The following is an 18,966-nucleotide window of genomic DNA, read 5'->3' on the forward strand; positions in this document are numbered from 1 at the left end:
CTTTCTCCTCCATTTCCCCTGCTCAGAGCGCACTCTAGCTATCGTTTTGGGCGATCTTCCAAAAGGACGTCCTTTTCCCCCGGGGGGGGAGGGGGGGGCTTTCCAGAGTAAAAATGAAGGTGAAAGAGAAAGAATGGAGCGGGACTGGAGGAGGAAGCTTAGAGTAGCTGGGAGAGTGGGCGGAGCCTCCCGCCAGTGGGGGGTAGACAAGGAGGAGCCTGCGGGGAGGATCTGGGTGGAGAAAGGGGCAGGGCTAGCTTGGGCTGGAGGGCTGGCCACGCAGGCGCGTGGGGCCGCGGCGAGAACCCCACGCGGGAGCTTTTGGAGTCCCCAGTCGCCGCTTCTCACTTCACTGGAGAGGGGGCCGGGAGGGAACCAATAAAGAGTGAATGTTAGAAGCCTCTGGTGGCGGCGGAGTTGGTGCGAACGACCCCGGAGTCGTGCGCCCGGGTTGCGGCGAGGGGAGGCGGTTCGCCTCGTCCCTCCCACCCGCCCCTTTCTCTGGATCTCTCTCTTCTTTGCTCCGCTGGTCCCTGATCCCGGCTCTGTTCGGCCCCTTCGCCCCCTCAACCCCCCCATCTCACACTCTTCTACCTCCTCAGTCGTCTACCTAGGGCGTCCCAAAAGTGCCATGGGTTAGGGTGGGGACCGCGAGCCGCGGGAAAGGACTAGCCCGAATCCTCCGCCGGGGGGCGTGAAGCCTGATCGCCTCTTGCCTCTCGCTGGTGGCGGGCATGGGGAGCGCAGTGTGAGCCGCTAACCCCGGGAACACTCAGGAGCAGCGGAGCCAGGCGACCGGAGGAGCCGGCGGAGAGAAACCCGGCATCGGAAGAAGGAGCCGAGGGAGGGCGAGGAGGCGGGCGGGGAAGCCAGGCAAAAGTGCAGCCAGGAGGAGAAGGCGGCGGAAGGTGGGGATTGATGCTTCTGTGTTTTGTTGCCGCTGCTGCGCTCGCACTGGGAGCCAAGCCCGAGGGAAGGCGGTGGAGAGATGATTGCAGAGTTGGTGAGCAGCGCTCTGGGGCTCGCCTTGTATCTCAACACCCTGAGTGCAGATTTCTGCTACGATGACAGGTAAGTGGGCGAGAGAAAGGGGCCATGTCTGCGGCGCGAGGGGATGGGGCGGAGTGGGAGCTCCTCGGTGGCTCTAGAGCTGCTCGCTGTCAGGCTGAAGCGTGTCCTGGGGACACAGGTATCAGCACCTGAAGGTTTAGGCGACGTGGAAATCGTAACTCCTAAAGCAAACAGCCGGGACGCTGGCGCGCTGGGCCGGTCAAGCGAGTTTCCGCTCTTACTTTGCAGCAGGTTCTTGCTTGCTTCTTGCCGGTTGGCAGGCGCTTAAGTTTTTTTGTAGCGGAAATCCCGGCAATTTGGTAAACTGTTTAATGAACCTATATCAAAAAAAAAATTAAAGAAGACAATAACAGTTCTAGGTATGCTTAGTGCAAAAAAGCATATTAAGTGATTTTACCTGTGGACTGGAAGGAAGTCTCTGATCACCCATTAGTAGCTCTTCTCTGTGTCGTTTCCTTTTATTGATAGGACACTTACTTCCCGAAGTTAAATACACGTTTGACAGTTGCCAAGAGTGAAAAGAGCGCGCATACTCTGCGTCAACTTTTCTGTTTGACGTGTATGGTAGTAAACTTTGAGCTAACATCATTGCTCACCCATCATGGGGCAGTCCTTTATGAAAACATAGGCTTTTAGTTCTGTTCGGGAGGTTGGCGTTAGACAGTGATTTTTCTGATGCTAATTGGGGAAGAAGACGCCCCTAGAGACTGACTCTGTCTTCTCTGTTTGGGTTAGTTTGGGTGGCTAATGAGACCCGGACTGTGTTGTCAAAGAAACTGCCCCGATTCCTGGAAAACATCACCCTTGTGCTGGTGTCTCTACCTATTTTTTTTTTCTTTTTTAAAATGTTGTTAGTGTTTAGAGACTGGTGAAAAGCTCCAATAGCCATTAGGGAAAATTCCAATTTGTGCCTTTTCCGGTGACTTAATCTGATTACAATTAAAACAGATGCATAATTAAAATATATTAGGGAGAACAACATGCCTGGCTAAACTTATTAACCATCCTGGGGTGTTTCATGCTCCATTGAAGTTAAACCATCCAAGAAGCGACCACAGATTTACTTTGACAGCCTTTCGGCAGCCTCTCTGGGCTTAGGGGAGTGAATGGGTCCCCAGGGTTAGGGCCAGGCAGTGCATGAACTTGAGCAAAGTGGTTGACTACAGAGACGGAGGCAAGACTGTGCTCCTCTGCTAATCAGCCCTTTTCAACATTCTGATGTGTCCGCTCTCCTGCTAAGAGTGTTCCTGGGTGTATGTCTTAAATTATGGGATCTTGGCCCACACCCTCATGTCTGCTATGGAACTGTCTGATGATACTTGCAAAAAGACCCTCCCCCCCCACACACCCTTGGGGTGCTTTATGTTGTGCCTAGCAGACATTAGCTGATAGAAAGTCTCTGGCCAACTTTTACTGAACTTTTAAAACAGCGTCCCGATTTCAGCAGTGACCTCGGTTGCTCTAAGGAACGGGCTCACAGCAAGGGAAGCTGTCCTGCTTGCCTTTCTTCTTCCAGATTTCTGCGATGATGCACCTGCTATTTTAAGAGCTCCAATGGAGAGAGCTTTGGTTCCTCTAAAATTAATCAGTTTTCACTCCAATGAGTGCAGGGCTGTGTCGGGGCAGCGGCTGGCTTTTGGAGCCAGCTGGGGGAGCAAGCACTGACCCCATGAGTAAGGAGCTTATGGAGAGAGGAAAGCCTGAAATACTTGCTTAGTATACAGAATTATAATCACAGTATACAGTATTAAACCAAGCATTCCTCTCGAATACTATTCATAACTGCCGCCCAGTACTCCAAAGAGGATATACAAAAAGAGGCCACCCTCTTTAAGAAATGGAGACTAAAATTTAGGTATGTGGGCATGTACATTTTCTCACCCTGAAGTGTTTGGACTTTGGGGGTCTAGAAGATGTTTGTGACTGTGATGATAAATGACTTGTCCTTGATGACTGGAATTTGTTATAAACCCCTCATCTGCTCCAAGTCACACTGAGTGTTGGAATCCTTCTCTTCTGTTTCCTGTCTGCCTAGGTGCATGTAATGTGCTAATTTTCCCATATTATGATAGCGTGTTCAAGACGATGTTTTGACATGTACTTATAGGACGTCGAGGGTCTAAAGTGTGAGCTAAGATTTGCGGTGCACTAAAAAGTTCCTTCCTATTGATTTCTCTCAAAACATCATACGCAACCACATACTCTTAAAAACGTGAAATCGTAAGAAGCGCGAACTTTGTTTCTGGGTTTCGTAGAAACCGTAAGGTGCATATTTATGCAGTACTGGACTTAGTTGTCATGTGCACAGCATGTGGAAGTGATTCACTGCCAAGGTGCACTGTAAACTGGCTTTGCAAATACACTCTCGACGTAAGTACTGCAGCTCGCTGGTGTGTGAAGAGGGATGCGAGCAGGAGAGCCAAATGGAAACTTTGGGATGATGGGGATATGTTTGTTTCCCCTGCCCCATTTCAGATGGCAAAGATTCATGTTCAAAACATCGCTTACATGACATCTGTGCATGGTGATGCCCTCCCAGGAACTTGTGTGAAATACAATTCTGGAGCAGAGGCCACTGGAAGTAGAGAGAGCCATAGACAAGGAGAGAGATGGCTCGTATGCATGGCTTACTTAGCTAAATTAGAACCTTGCAGTGTAGCCTGAAAAATCTACCTTTAGGCGGGCTTTATATATGTAGTGTGAGCATTATTGCTGTGGTACTTCTCAATGTTACCATTCCTTTTAAATATAATGATCAAATTTATTTTATAAACTATACATCTATTTATATGATAATACTCTTTATGTCTTATGTAGCTTGTTGGAAATTAAGTGGTAACATGAAGCTTTCTTAAAGCAAAAAATCCATTTCCTATGGTAAAAACTTAATGTCTTGCAAGTGCTTCGGTGTTAAACTTAAGACTCTGTCTACGATGTGTTGAAATGAGCAGTGCAAGGGCAGAATTCACAGAATCTGATGGGTAAACATTCTCTCCTTTCTCTCACCTTTAGTGCAATGACTACGTTGTGTCTCAAGTATGCTTGCCAGATTTTAAGTTCCAGTGCATGTAACACCTTGAAGGACCCTCTTAAAAATTTTCAGGAGAAACTGGATGCTTACAAGAGGGCAAAATACAAACAAGCCCCTTTGGTAACTCCCAAAGTCTTGGCTCTCTTATGTACTCGGTGAGGGTGACCTGGAATCATTCATTGCACACTGTCCCTGTTAAAATACTACCGCAAGTTCCTCAGAGGTCACACTGAGGGGAGTCAGCTCAATGCAAAGTTAGACTGTCAGTGGAAAGGAGGCTGATTGAATTGTACATGTGTCGTGTAGTAGGTGACATACCCTTTGATGACATAGGGACAGGGGAGTAAGAATATTACAGCTCTGTAATCATCGCTTGAGTAAAATGCTTCATTACTTTGGGGGGAAAATTCAAACATGACAACATGAGATTTTGATATTGGAATATGAATGTGTCACTTGCAGATTCATATCCTTGATGGGCGTTCTGCATTCTCTCTCTCTCTCTCTCTCTCTCTCTCTCTCTCTCTCTCTCTCTCCCTTCCTCCCTCCCTCCCTCTGTCTTGTGTGTGCTTCTTTACCTGGTGTGTGTGTGTGTGAGTACACGTGTGTGCACTACACTCATGCACAGAATGTGCTGAGCATGCATGTGGAGACCGGAAGTTGATGTCCGCCATCTTTTTTGTTCTTTCCCTACACTATATTTTGAGGCAGGGTCTCTCCCTAAACCTGAAGATAACTGAATCCCATCAGGCCAACCGATCCCTTCGGATCCCTTGTCTCTACTTCTCTAGGGGTATTACAGGCATGGCCATACCTGTTTGGTTTTAATGTATGCTCTGGAGATTTGAACTCGGGTCCTGGTGTGGCCAGTGCTCTATCCACTGAGCCATTGCTGCAGCCTTCACAGTTTGCTTTTTAAAGCCCCAAATGGTCCTTAACATTACTTATGCATCTCTTAATTATTTTATTGAGAACTTTGAAAAGCAACCTCGCCTTTCTTCTTCTCATTTTACCCACCTGTGAAACCTCAGGGTCTTGCTGCTTTGTAGCAGCTCAGGTTGGCCTTGAACTACTGATCTTCCTGCCTCAGCTGCGGGAGTGCTGGGATCACAAGTCTGTGCCACGACATCTGGCCATCATCTAACTAGAACTCTAATAACACATCCCTTGTTCTGTTTTTCCTTAGAGTATAAAGGTAAAACGCACCAGTAAAGAGCCAGGAGGTGATGGTGCATGCCTTAATCCCAGCACTTGGGAAGCAGAGGCAGGTGAATCTCTGTGAGTTGGAGGCCAGCCTGGTCTACAAAGCGAGTTACAGGACAGCTAGGACTGTTGCACAGAGAAACCCAGTCTTGGAAACAAAACAAAACAAAAAAACCAAACAAACAACAGAAACAGTGAAGAATTTTGTTCACGCTGATTTTGATTGACAGTATTCAAATGAAGGGAAAGGCTTGTTGCTGTTCAGTGACTAAAACACTTATTTAAGATGCCTATGAGGGCAGAGCATCTGTTTATCATGGGCTGGATGGGCTATCTCTCAATTAGACATCTTCACAATGTTAAGAGAAGGCAGATTAACAATTTTCAGAAACCTGCCTTTTACACTTGGCAGTATTCATGTATTCCTTCTGTTTGATGTTTAAGGCTGTTAGTGTGATCTTTGATAGGACACAACAAGAATCCTTTGAGAGATAACTGATCACTCCGTTAACTTCTCTCTAGAGAATTATTTTAGTAGATTTGCCTTGGATCTGTCCAAAATGGTTATGTTTTAAATTCCAATATGTTGACCCTCTGAAGTCATGCCGGATATCAATGAGGTGATGTGTGCCTTTATTCCCAGAACTCAAAGGCAGAGGCAGGAAGGTTTCTGTGAGTTCCAGGCCAGCCTAATCTACATGTGAGTTCCAGATTAGACTGGACTACTTAGTGAGAACCTATCTCAAAGCTGAGCACAATGGTTCATGTGTTAAAAATGCCACAGTGAAACCCATCATTTTCTATGTTAGTCAAAGAAAGAAATGCATGCATATGACAGAAACAAGGGGCATTTTTGCTTTCCCATCAGGTCATTATTATCAGAAATCAAACACCAGAGTATTGTTTTATCTTTTATTTCTCTCCCCAGTATGACGATAATATTGATAAAAATGCAATTGGAAATAACTTATAGTTTATGAACTATTTTCTAGGACATTTTATTTTCTTGCTAAGCTGTGGTTGTTTCATCACATTTACGTGGAAATGGCTCATTTTGTTCATTTGCACAAGTGTATTTCTTCTTGGCGAATTAGACTTCCAACTAGGTAAAAGCTTTAGGTTGCTTTGCTTCACCTCCTCTGAGCCTGTCACATGGTGTGTATCATAGCAGATGATCCCAATACAAGCCCTCAGAGGACACACACAGATGCCCAAGGGGAAACTGCCTGGCAGCCATCTGCCCCTTAGTTTTTTCACACACACACACACACACACACACACACACACAAACACACACACACACACACACACACACAGAGAGAGAGAGAGAGAGAGAGAGAGAGAGAGAGAGAGAGACAGAGACAGAGACAGAGACAGAGAGACAGAGATGTGCATGTACATACACCGGCACCAACACGATTATTAATTTACATAGTCCACTCCAAGAGCTGTTGTCTTATCCATACTTAGGTTTCAGAGTTCCTGCGCCTCTGTGGTAACAGTGAATTCCCTGCTGCTGCCCTTCTGAAACTGGTACAACCTTCGGATTCCAGCATGTGTCGAAAGCACGCTTGTCCTAATGTCTGCTGCTGCCCAGCGCACTAAAAGCACTTATTCAAGACCCAGCTGTTTATACTATAGGTCAAGAGGGCATTATCTCTAAATCAGACACTTTCATCCCGTTCGGAGAGGACACAGTTTACCCTTAATGCAGTCTCAAAAATCCCTGGCTGACAAAGCCTACATTTCTATTATTGTTTTTGCACGAACTCCTTAGAATGTAATTATCACTCCTGTTTAAAACTTTCTGGGATCCTTTAGTAAGTAGCTGTACATATTGAGTGGGTTTTCCAACGTGACATGTGTTGAAGCCTTGAAGACAAGAACATGTGGGTAATTGAATGGATAGACCTCTCCTGTCTGGACAGTTGTGCTTGTTTGGAAGTAGCTATAGCAACAAACAACAAATAAACCTGAATGATGTCATCAGGATTGCTGTCCCGATAAAGACATAGTATTGGGGGGCTGTATAGATGCACTTAGGGTCAATGCTGATTGGCCACTTTGAAGAGTGGATTTGCCTGTGCTTCTAGGCATAGTCTGTGACAGTCAGTGAGTCACTCCTTACAAATATGTCTAGACAGCAGCTGCTTCTATTGGAGGTATGTATATAAAGCATCTACCACAGCTGCTCCTCTCGGCACGCATGCCATCTCTTGAGCAGGTAAAGTTCTTTGAATTAGGAAGGTCTAAGGACATATGGATAGGTTGCCCTTTAGGAGATAGAATTTGACCCAAATTGACTTCTTTCTAAACATCTAATACCACATTAATGTTTATTGCCATCGTAATAGTATTAATTGATTTATTTACTTACTTATTTAGAGACAATCTTTTGCTTTGTTGTCCAAGATGTCCTCAAACAGATTCTTGTGTGTTGGTAGTACAGACCACTGTGCCCAGCAAAATTTTACATTTTTCCCAGCAAAAAAATTTAACCACCCCAGTATTGGTGACGAAACACTTGGAGCTGTGTGGAGCTTTACATGTTAAGTAGATTTGTTGCATCCTGTCATTGGGCTTAAAAGACTTGCCTCAGAGAATTTAATCTTGATGTCTTTCCTGGGCTAGTAACGTTAATAAGAAAGACCACTGTAATACTCATGTTGATCGCGTTTCCTCCTTTCTCCTGGCTAACCTTCCAGTGACTTTTGTGCGTCTGTGGTATGTACTCAAGGTTTCGAAAATAAAAAGCTAAAACGTTTATTTTAGCCTTTTGGAGTTTTTTTTTTTATTATGTCTTGTTTTGTTTTTAGAAATTTTAGAATTGCTTTTTAATGTTTATCACTATGATTTTTTTTTTGTCTTCTTATTTACAGATGAATGGGGAACAAGGGAACCTGGTAGCTGTAGTGTGCGTGACTAAGACAGGAAAATTGGAACGATTTCTGTAGATTAACCATAATGTCGCTGCCATGTTTTCAGAGAAACTTGCTTTATTTAAGAACATTTCATACCCAGGTGTTGCGGTGCACACCTTTAATCCCCACATTTGGGAGACAGAGGCAGGTGGATCTCTGAGTCCGAGACCAGCCTGGTCTACAGAGTGAGTTCTAGGACAGCCTGGATTACACAAAGAATCCCTGTCTTGAAAAATCAAAACAAGCAAACAAACAAAAACAATAAGGGAATATTTTATAAATGTGACTCATTTGTACCACCAGAAATTATTACGTCCAAGATGAGATGTTCAGAAAATTAGTATGTGACCGAGACATGAACTGGAATGTCTAACTTGAACGTTAGCTCCCATTTTATTGTGGAATCAAATCTGAGCGTATCCATGTTTGCTTCTTTGATGGTTACACAGAACCTCTTTGCTCGAGGACAGAGCTGCTCAATTCTTGGCAGAGGAAATGCTATTCGCTTATAATTTGCTGTCAGCTTTTGTTTCTTGATTCCTCTGCAAGGCCACTTTGTGGTATCCATATGAGACGGTGTGAGGCATGGTGTAGACTATTGTCAACAGTCATGTTCTTTAGAAGCCTCAAGTTAAAAAAAAATGGGATCAATATAGGTGCTTGTCCCAGTTCATTTTCTCTTGCTGCCATAAAACATTCTGACCAAAAGCAGCTTGGAGACGAAAGGGTTTATTTGTCTTATATTTTTCATGTCACAGTCCGTCATTAAAGGTAGTCAGGCCGGACTCTTAAGGCAGAAGCCTGGGCACAGGAACTTATGCAAAAGCCATGGAAGAGAGTTGCTTAATGGCTTGCTCTGGATGGCTTGCTTTCTTATAGTACCCAGCACCGCCAGCCTAAGGGTGGTACCATCTACTGGTGATGAGTGTTCCCACATCAGTTTTTAATCAAGAAAAATGCCCTCATAGACTTACAGGCCAATCTGTTGGGACATTTTCTTGACCAAAGTTCCCTCTTCTCACAGAATTCTGCCTTGTGGTTAGTTGACCCAAAGAAATAATCAGCATAGTGTTCAGTCTTGGTTTATGTAGTTAGGAAATATTAAAAATCTTCCTTTGAAGGAGGTAGAGGAACGGCTCAGTGCAGAAAAGCACTTGGCACCCAAGTCCGAGGATTTAAATTTGAATCTCCAGAACCACATAAAAACCAGATGTAGAACATGACCGTCTACAGTCTTATCGAAGACCACTTCTCTGAGGAGGAAGTGGGAGGCAGAGATGGCAAAATCCTCAGGAGTTTTCACGCTAGCACGTCTAACAGAAAAACAACAGAGATCTATTTCAAACAAAATGGGAAGACGGGGACTGCCATGTGACCAAGGTTGTCTTGTCACTTGCTATGACCCACTTGGTGCACACTCATGCACATATAGATGTACATACACACACACACACACACACACACACACACACTATGTGCACACATAGTCTTTGGATAGAGAAATGATGGAGGTTGAAACTTCAAAATTCAGCAGTTGTGATGATAAAAGTACTTCTCTCTTAATTGTGATGCCAGAGCTAAATTTCTGATTGATTTCTGTAGAAGTAGGTGAGTTTGCTCAAGGTAGGGCTTCTCTCTTGGTGTCTGTTGTGAGTATTTTCACTTCAAAGGATACCTTATTTGCTGAGGAGTGGCCACTGGGGCGCAATAAGGCTCTTGACATTTTGAACAGTGTTAAATGATGGGACTGTAGTATTTCAAATAGTCTTGTTTCCACAATGTTTAAAAATCCAGTGGGAAGAGTGGCAGTCCATAGAACCCTGCGTACTTGAAATTCTTTGGGTATTAATTTTAAATGCAGTTCACAAGTTTATTTCTGACATTTTTCTTTTCTTTAAGGATGAATCAGGCAAGGGAGATTCACCGCTTTGTCTTCGGAAGTGTTTTCTTCTTGCATGTGCTCCTCGGTATTTTATAAAGATGCCAAAGGAATAAAAGCACAGCCCTGGTTTTGTTTTCACCCTATCATGATCTATGTTTCCGTAAAGGACATTGTTGTGAAGTCTGTTGTTACTACGGTTATAAATGTAGTGCTGGAGAGAGGCAGATGCACCCGGAGACTTGGAGAAAAGTCAGCATCTTGCTTTGGTTAATTTCCAATTTGTTCCACAGTGGAGGCATGCCTATTCGGCTGACTCTCTCTGCTGTCAGTGGCGGCTCCTGAGTTCAATCCACAGTCTTTAGGAAGGCTCCCCTGGAGGAGCAAGGGCTTGCTGATGGCAGTGCCCCTTGAAGTGACAGTCCTTGCAAATTGCACCCTCTGCAGGGGGTACCTTAGGTGGTGGCCATGGGGACTACTCTCATAGGCTACTCTCAGTCTGGGGAGGTCACAGTCATTAGAGAGCCATCTGGGAGAAAGGCTTCCTCAGGTAGTGGTGGCGGCTGCTGCGGGAGCCTATATTGACCCCTTTGGGGACATTTCTCATTGTTCTATAATCTGCTGGCTACTTGCATCTTTCTGTCCTTAGGCTTCTGCCCAGAAATACAGAGCCTGCTGCTTTTGATTGCAAAAGGGTATCTGATGGCAAAATACCTGGGTCCAGATCTCTTCCCAAATCTATTTCTTTTGTCACTGGTTGCTCCTCCTTATCCCTTATAATTACCTGTAGGACCACACTCCCAAAGTTTTGGAAGAGCTCATTTTGATGGAGCAGGCTTTTAAGGGCAAATTTTTTTCAGCTACAAATTTGCAGAAGAAAAGTTCTCCGATGATAAAGAAGTTTAATCAGGCAAAAAGACATTTTTATTTGCAGAAATAGGCCCTTTAGGGGGAAGCGATTCTTTATAGCTGATGTGAAAAACTGGTATACCTGAATTTATTTGGTAAACTGCATTTAGAATAGGAAGGCGTTCTTGTTACTCTATCGGAAGCAACAGTGCTACTGAGTTGTTGCTAAATTTATATTAAGGAAATGAGGTTTTACATACATTTTAACCCATTCTGTAAGGGATGTGTGAGTGTGTGTGTGTGTGCGCGTGTGTGTGTATATTTAATGGAAATACCTGAATTTGAGATTTGACGACATGTGCTAAAATTTACTCTTCTATGTTTGAGAATTTTTTCTTTTAAAAACAACAGTCTTTATGGATTTTGCTATATGTTGAAGTCGGAACGTCACAGTGTTACAATGGCTCATGTGTCATCAATGAAAATAATACCAGCTACTTCTATGAACCAATGTTTGGTGGTTCTCTTTAAATCCTTTTAATTGTGCCTGGGGTGTGATGTTGAAAATGCCTGTGGCAGGTTTTGGACCTGGTTCTGTTTTGCAGCTTGCCTCTCTGAATTTATGGAGACAATTGCCTGTGTTGTCATTGCTGTTTTTGAGATCGAGTCTCCTTTGTAACCCAGTCAGGCATCAAATTTAAAATCCTCCTGTCTCAGACTCCTCAGTGCTGTGAATAACAGACTTGAGTCATTATCCCCAGCTAGTCAATTCACTTAAGAAAAAAAAAATCTTTTTTAACTCAGCAAAAATCTTCAGTTGCTTGTATTTAGGTGGATCACTCTATGCGTCTCCTATGGAGACACTGAGATGGGCAATTGCTGCATAGCTTTTTATGTGTATATGTTTCTAGACCAGCATGTCTTAAAGGTCAGTCCACCTGGAGTACATTGGGGTTGTTACAGTACCGATTGTGCCTGGAGAGAACCTGGGAATCTGCATTTCTTTGGTTTCAGCTATAGCAGGTATTGTAGGCTCTGGGACCACACATTGGGTAATAGGCTTTAAAAGAGTCGCATTTAAATATGATTACAGGGAGCTGGGAAGTTGGCTCAGTGGTTAAGAACACCAATTGCTCTTCCAGAGGATGCAGGTTCAATTCCCATCAACCATATGAGAGCCAACAACTGTCTATAACTCCAAGAACTGACATCCTCACACAGACATACAGACATACATGCAGGCAAAACATTAGTACACATAAGATAAAGATAAATAATTAAAAATTATGATTACAGATGATGTTTGGGAAAACTGCTTAAATTCCTGGGTAGAAAGGAACTGAAGGAATATAGATATCCTTTGTGTCTGTAAGGTATTAGCTGATTGATTTAATTATGTTCTGCCTCCTTCCTGCTTCTTTGTTCAATCAAGACAGTTCTAATCTTCGAAATTTGAAAAAGTAGAGTCTGGTGAAGCTTAGGAGATGACCTTCCTTGACACAGTGGTCACTACCCACATAAAAAAACCAACTTCTTTGTAATATAACTCTAGATTCAGATAGCAAATTCTAATTTTGAAAGGCACACATGGTTGCCCTTGATGCGGTAGATCTGGTCCTGATGTTGCTCAGTGAGGCTAGGGACTGGAAACAAAGTTTTGAGGCAAGAAAGACCTTTGTTGGCTATAACCCGGCAAGTTAGAATCGTGGGATTTTCCTCCTAAAAACAAAATTTCTTTCTTAGGAGTTGCAGATAGAGACTTCTGTAAGGATTTGCAGAGGGCTGTTCTCAGTTTGAAACAGATGTGTGTGGACATCAGGGTGCTCATAGGTTTCCCAGGGGTGGGGGGAGCTCATTTTCTGACGCACGGGCTACTGTTGTGTCTGAAAGTCTTCAAATGTTGTCAGTTCTGGAATACCAAAGAAAAGTCAAGAATAACTGAGCTCATACTGTCTAGACAGGGAAGGGGGGCAAAGGTAACTTTCACTAGAGAACAGTCTTCACCAGTCAGAAGTATTCATCTGAGCTGTCATAGACAGCCAAGCTAGTGGGAAACCATGATAGTCTGAATGTAACTGACCCCCATAATCTCATAGGGAGTGGCACTATTAGGACTTGTGGCTTTGTTGGAGTGGGTGTGGCCTTGTAGGAAGTGTGTCACTGGGTTGGGGGGGGCAGACTTTTAGGTTTCTTATGCTCAGGATATTGCTCAGTGTCTGAGTCGACTTCCTCTTCCCTGCCATCTGCGATGTGACCAGTCCCACATCTACCATCAACTCCATCACGTCTTCGCCAGGATGATAATGGACTGAACCTCTGAAACTGGAAGAGAAACAACCCAGTGAAATGCTTTCTTTTTAAGAGTTACCATGGTCATGGTGTCTCTTCACAGCAATAGAAATCCTAATTAAAACAGACACTATTAACACTGAGCCTCGTGGTCAACAAAACGAAGGCCTTTTATAGGCAAATAAAGCAAGTGAGGCTGGAGACTTAATGCTTGTTCCTTCAGTTACATTGAGGGGTTCATGACTTGAGGTCTTGGTGCCCAAACTGGGCCTCTAGAGCCAAAATGCATTTTGAGAAAATGTAGCTCTTACTGCATAAAAGCTTCATAGACTTTATGAGTGCAGCAGAATCCATAAGTAGCAGCCGAGAATATGAAAATAGAGCTTTGTTAGTGATACTCAGGCTTTAGGTAACGATGGGGCCGAGGGTACCTACCGTGAGTATAAACCTTTCCTGTCTGGGGTAAAGACAGGGCTCAGTGATGTGGTCCTCATGTACTGTGCACCATGCAAATTAAAATAAATGAATTGGGACTTGGGTTTCAATGGTTATATTTAATTTAGTCCACTTTAGCTTCCAAGCATCTTAAACCATCTTGGAGCGGGTCAAATAGACTCTTTTGAAAGCACCCATTCTAAAATGAGTTAGATTTTTTTTTCCCTTTTAGTTTCACGTTATTTTATAGTATGATACAGCGTGGGGAACGAATATTGGATCAAGGGAAAGAGAAAGAGAGATCCGAGTTTTAGATTTTCAAGTACCACTTTCCCACTTAAGTACTCGAGCGCCTCAGCTCTCATGAACTCAGGGCTTTAATTGGTCAGGAAGTGAAAATAATAACTGTTCGCATAGAGTGGGGAATCAAATGAAGTAGGATGAGGCATGTTCTCTGTGGTTTTTAAAAACGGCATCATTATGTACTTAGACGGAGAGTGTGTGGAAGCAGGGAAGCAGGGGTGGGATGATGACTCAATAGATCGCCGTCCGCAGAGCATCTTGCTCTCTTCTCCCCGGGAGCTCAGCTATGGCTTTCCCTGCAGCTGCTGAGGTTTTTCACTCGCATCCTCCTGCTGCATGCTTGCTGTCCCGGCTCTGATGGTTTGTTCTCTATGCTCCCTTATCCCTCTTCTTGTCTGTCCTCTCTTGAGACCCGAATCCCCAGGCTCCTCACGACAGCGGTGCTCGCAACTTTCCAATTTCGGTTTCTTTTCTTTCCTTTTTTTTTAAAATTTTGTTGTTAATTTTTAATTTTTTGTTGATTTATTTTACAGCCTGACTGCAGTTTCCCTTCCCTCTTCTCCCCCACCCTCTATGGCCTCTGTGCCCCTCCCCATCCACTCCTCTGCCATGTCTATTCAGAAAAGGGCAGGCCTCTAATGGATATTGACAAAACATGGCATGTCAAGTTGCAGCAAAACGAAGCACCTCCTCTGTATTAAGGCTGGACAAGGTGACCCAGTATGAGGAATAGGGTCCCCCAAACCAGCAGAAGAGTCAGAGACAACCCCTGCTTCCACTTTTAGGAGTCCCACAAGAGGACCAAGCTATGCGACTGTCACATACATGCAGAGGACCTTCGTTAGGCCTATGTAGGCTACCTGGTTGTTGGTTCAGTCTCTGTGAACCCTATGAGCCCAGGCTAGTTGATTCTGTGGGTTTCCTTGTGATGTCCTTGACCACCGTTTCTCCTACAATCCTTTCTCCCTCTCTCAACCAGATCCCCAGAGCTCAACCTAATGTTTGGCCAGGGATGCATGCATCTGTTTCCGTCAGCAGCTTCTGTTCCTTTTCACTGCCATGTTTCTGGTCTCTAAGAAGCAAAGGTGTTTTGAATAGGCATCTGACCAGTCTATGTAATTCTTTGCTTCTGGAGGGTAATGTGATTCCTTACAGGGCCATAGACATAAAGCGTCTTTCACATTTTAGTTCTTCTTGTCAGAGATGAGTGTCCCTGGGTGCTAATGGGCTCCTCCTTGATTGACAGCCCTTTCCTTTTGGAGGACATCAGTGTTCACAGCACTTCTGGTGAGCTGGTGAAGAGAAAAGCCGCACGGTTTGTGCATCGCGTAGGCTGGCATTTTCTACACTGATGTGCTTGTGTTCCTCGGTTGTGTGGAGGATTCCCTGTGAGTCTGTTGAACACATGTGGTGGATGGCACCTAGTTGTAGTCAAGCCAGGAAGTGAAGGGTTAGTGCCCATGATGTTTGTTCCTCAGTCAGAGACCCTCAAACTTGGGACCAGAAAAATCTAAAGTCCTGACCCCAGAACTGCTATTGTCTAACGCAGGAATTGTAGTTGTCTGACAAAGCTCCTGATTCAGTGTATTAACAGTAATATTGACCATATGGAGTTTTGGGGTGAATTTATTGATTTTATGTTATGCTAAGAGCCTTGTACAATGTGCGGTTTGTGAGATTACTTTTGAAATATTTCTGTTGGTGGAAAATTATTCATTAACCTTGTTGCTGACAGTTTAGGAACACTGGATAAGTATATCTTAGTGATCTCTGGAAGATTTAGAGGTTCTTATCGCAAGCCAGTATGTAGCCAGTTGTGGTACACAGCTGTAATTCCAGCACAGGGAACTCAGAACCAGCCTGTGCTGCACAGCGAAACTTCAAACTCAAACTTATTTCTAGATGATATTTGATTATATGTTTCCAGTGCACATATACTTGACAACGTCCAATGAAACGTAGTAAATAATACTTTGAAAATTTGCTTTCTGTAATTATTTTTAAAGACTTATTTCATTTTTGTTTATCTGTGCATAAGTATGAGGATTTGAGTGTGGGTGCCCATGGAGCCGAGGCCAGAGGTGTGAATGCCCCTATAGGTGGAGTTCTAGGCAGTTGTGATATGATAGATGTGGTCTCTGGGAGCAGAACTCAGGTTCTCTGCAAGGCCGCTCTCTGCCTTAACCAGTGAGGCATCTGTCTAAATCCTTGACATTTAATTTTACATAAATACTCCTTGAAATGTAATGAAGTGATGGAGAAGCGACATCATTTGAGACGCTTGCGCCCATTTATGCATGCACACTGCTGCAGACTGGGCCAGCGTGTGGTTTGTGGTGAATAATTAATTAAAAGTCAATGGGAAATCACTAGACACCTTTCATGTTCCTTAACACAAATGGCTTTCTCTTCCATTAGGTAACATGGTCCGTAAGAAGTTACCGAGAACTGTGATTGCCCTCTTTAGCAGCTTACGGGAATGTTGATGCTCTGTGATGTATAGCTTACACGATGAAATAATGGAAACACAGACATAGTTACAGTTTTATTGGAAAAGATGATGAACACAGGGCTAGCCTGCGTCGCAGTGATAGATTTCTCTCCCCTTTGGGGTTCAGTGAGCAGAACTGAATAGAAAACTCTATCTAAAACTTTGCTTTTTCCTGAGTTTCCACCCTCCTTGAGACTCACAGTTCTCATTAATTTGTTTGCAAATAGTTTCTACATCTAAGAATATTGATCTCTCTCCCAACTAAAGAACATCCTGTATCTGTTTACTTAGCATTTTACTAAAAATACCCATTTGAAAGAGAGTATCTTACTACCAAACATGAACACTTCTTGTGATTTTCTCTCCTTCCTGCTTAAAGCGTCCACAGGAAAAAGACATCCCTCCTAAGTTCAGGTACAGTAGGTGTGTTGCAGGGACACGGTGACTCTGCCTTATTGGTGTGGCTCTCATTGACTGGCTTCCATCTGAGCTTGAAATAAGTCATGTTTTGGCATCGTGGTTTTGAGTTCACTTGTCTAAGAAATACATCGGTAACTTATTGGTAATTGCTTTGGGGCATTGAATGTTTTGAGTTAAAATCTTGGCCTTAATGCCCACATATCATGCTAAATAAGGTACTTTATTTTTATGTAATTTTTAAGTAAAGTTACTTCTCTCTCCCCTCCACTCCCTCTGTTGGTGTGGTGTGCATTTGTGTGTGTCTACACTTGGACGATGGTACACGTGTTGAAGGCTGAGGATTGCTTGTGCGTATTGCTTCTCTCCACCATATGGTTCCCAGGGATTGAACTCAGATCCTCTGGCGTGGCAACGAGTGCCCCACGCACCAAGCAATCTCGAGAGGTCTAACTAGGCGCTTTCACGCAATAGTCCCCATCAACAGTAGATGCTTTACCTCTGTCGTAATCTCCTTCACATTTTGGGTGTTGCGCTACTCTCAGTTGGAATGTTTGCTTTGTTCCTGTTGATAGCTAAATTGTAACAGCAAGTGGCAAGCTTCTAGAAATGAGAGCTGTTTGGGTTCTTGCTGGCTAGCAGCCTAGTTCTCTCTAGCGCGCATCTGTTCTTTGGAGCGTTTTAAGAATGTTCAGGTGAAAATTTATTTATTATTTTAATAAGCCAGCTCCTGACAGCTTAAAAATGAGCCGTGCTGTCGTGAAGTTATGAAAGGCAAACATCAGTGGTTTGTAAAATGACTCTCAATTCTGGGGAATTAGTTTAAATTGATACATCAAACCAGCAATTCCCGACCTTAGTAAACATGTTCCTATGGTTAATTTTGAGAACCAAACAATAAGCAATGGTTGGATTTCTCCAGGCCTTGAGTAGGAAGGGAAGGGCTGGTTATTTGCAGGGATGGGAGGTCAAGAATGGCATTCCCATGAGTGAGCGTTGGCAGGACGGAGTTCAGTTGGCTGTGGACACTGCCACTTTCTTGCTCAGGGTACCGCCACTTGCAGTTTATGATACAGAGACGGGGTGATTCTGGGTAATGGCAGTGAACTTTTTCCTTGTGGGAGGAAAAGATAGGCGGTGTGATGGAAGGCGGGGAGCTTGGGTTGATACCTTTGTGAATTGAAACCAGACGGTAAACGAGCGTCTCGAAGTGAAATCAAAATTCTTGGCTGGCATGGAAATGCTCTGAATTTGGCTCCTTGTGGAATCACCTCTCTGGTGTGTTAAAAAGGAATTTTGATGGATGTTGGGCACATGCTGGATTGTTGGATGGTAGCATTAGAAAAATGATACTATTTGTTTTTCTCTCCCCCTGTGTATGTTATGTATGTCTCAATTCAAACAAAGTGGCAGGTTTCCTGATGGCACTTTTGTACATGTTGACTTGGTTGATTGACCCTGCTTCCACCTTCTTCTAGTCTGCATTGTTTTCTTTCCTGGTCCTCTCTCTTATCTCCCTAGTACTTTCTCCTTTCATATTGCATGCTTCTATTATCATCCATCCCTTGCCTCCTTTTTTTAAGTAAAAAAATAACTCAATTTTATTTCATGCGTATAGATGACCGTCTGCATACGTGTATGTGTGCCATGCGCATGCCTGGCACCTGAAGTCCTCATTACCTGGAAATAGAGTTGCAGTTTGCTAAGAGCCTCCAGGTGGATGCTGGCAACTAAACCTGGATCCTCTGCAAGAGCAGCAGCTGCTCTTCCCTGTCCAGCCCTGTCTCAGATCCCTGCCTTGTTTCTTTAAAACCTTACTTTTCTCTCCCGTGCACCCCTTTCTGGTTGGCATGCTTAATTGCTGTTTTAAAGGCTAGCATCATGAACATCCTCTTGTTCACCCTTGTTTAATTGGAAACTGGGTTCTGGGAATGAATTAGTTCATTCCATATGTGAGGGAGGGGAGTTTACTTCTCAACTAGAAGTCCAAAACTAAACTGAAGGTTAGATGGTTTGCTCATACACAGCATGTCTTGGATGGCATTCAAAAGTTAAAAATACGGGAGGCAGAGGCAGG

The 18,966-nt window shown here is 43.8% G+C and overlaps 1 protein-coding gene across 1 annotated transcript in view; it reads left to right on the forward strand.

Moving 5' to 3' along the window:
• Positions 1-305: 305 nt before the first annotated feature.
• Positions 306-18,966, forward strand: part of Tmtc2 (transmembrane and tetratricopeptide repeat containing 2) — a 382,576-nt gene continuing 363,915 nt past the window's right edge. The window contains exon 1 of the mRNA XM_005358105.3: positions 306-1,071. Within this exon, the coding sequence (XP_005358162.1) occupies positions 989-1,071 (83 nt within the window). The 5' untranslated portion in view covers positions 306-988. The remainder of the gene's footprint in view (positions 1,072-18,966) is intronic.

The sequence above is a fragment of the Microtus ochrogaster genome, chromosome 24 (genome assembly GCF_000317375.1).
Source record: "Microtus ochrogaster isolate Prairie Vole_2 chromosome 24, MicOch1.0, whole genome shotgun sequence".
Classification (NCBI taxonomy): domain Eukaryota; kingdom Metazoa; phylum Chordata; class Mammalia; order Rodentia; family Cricetidae; genus Microtus; species Microtus ochrogaster.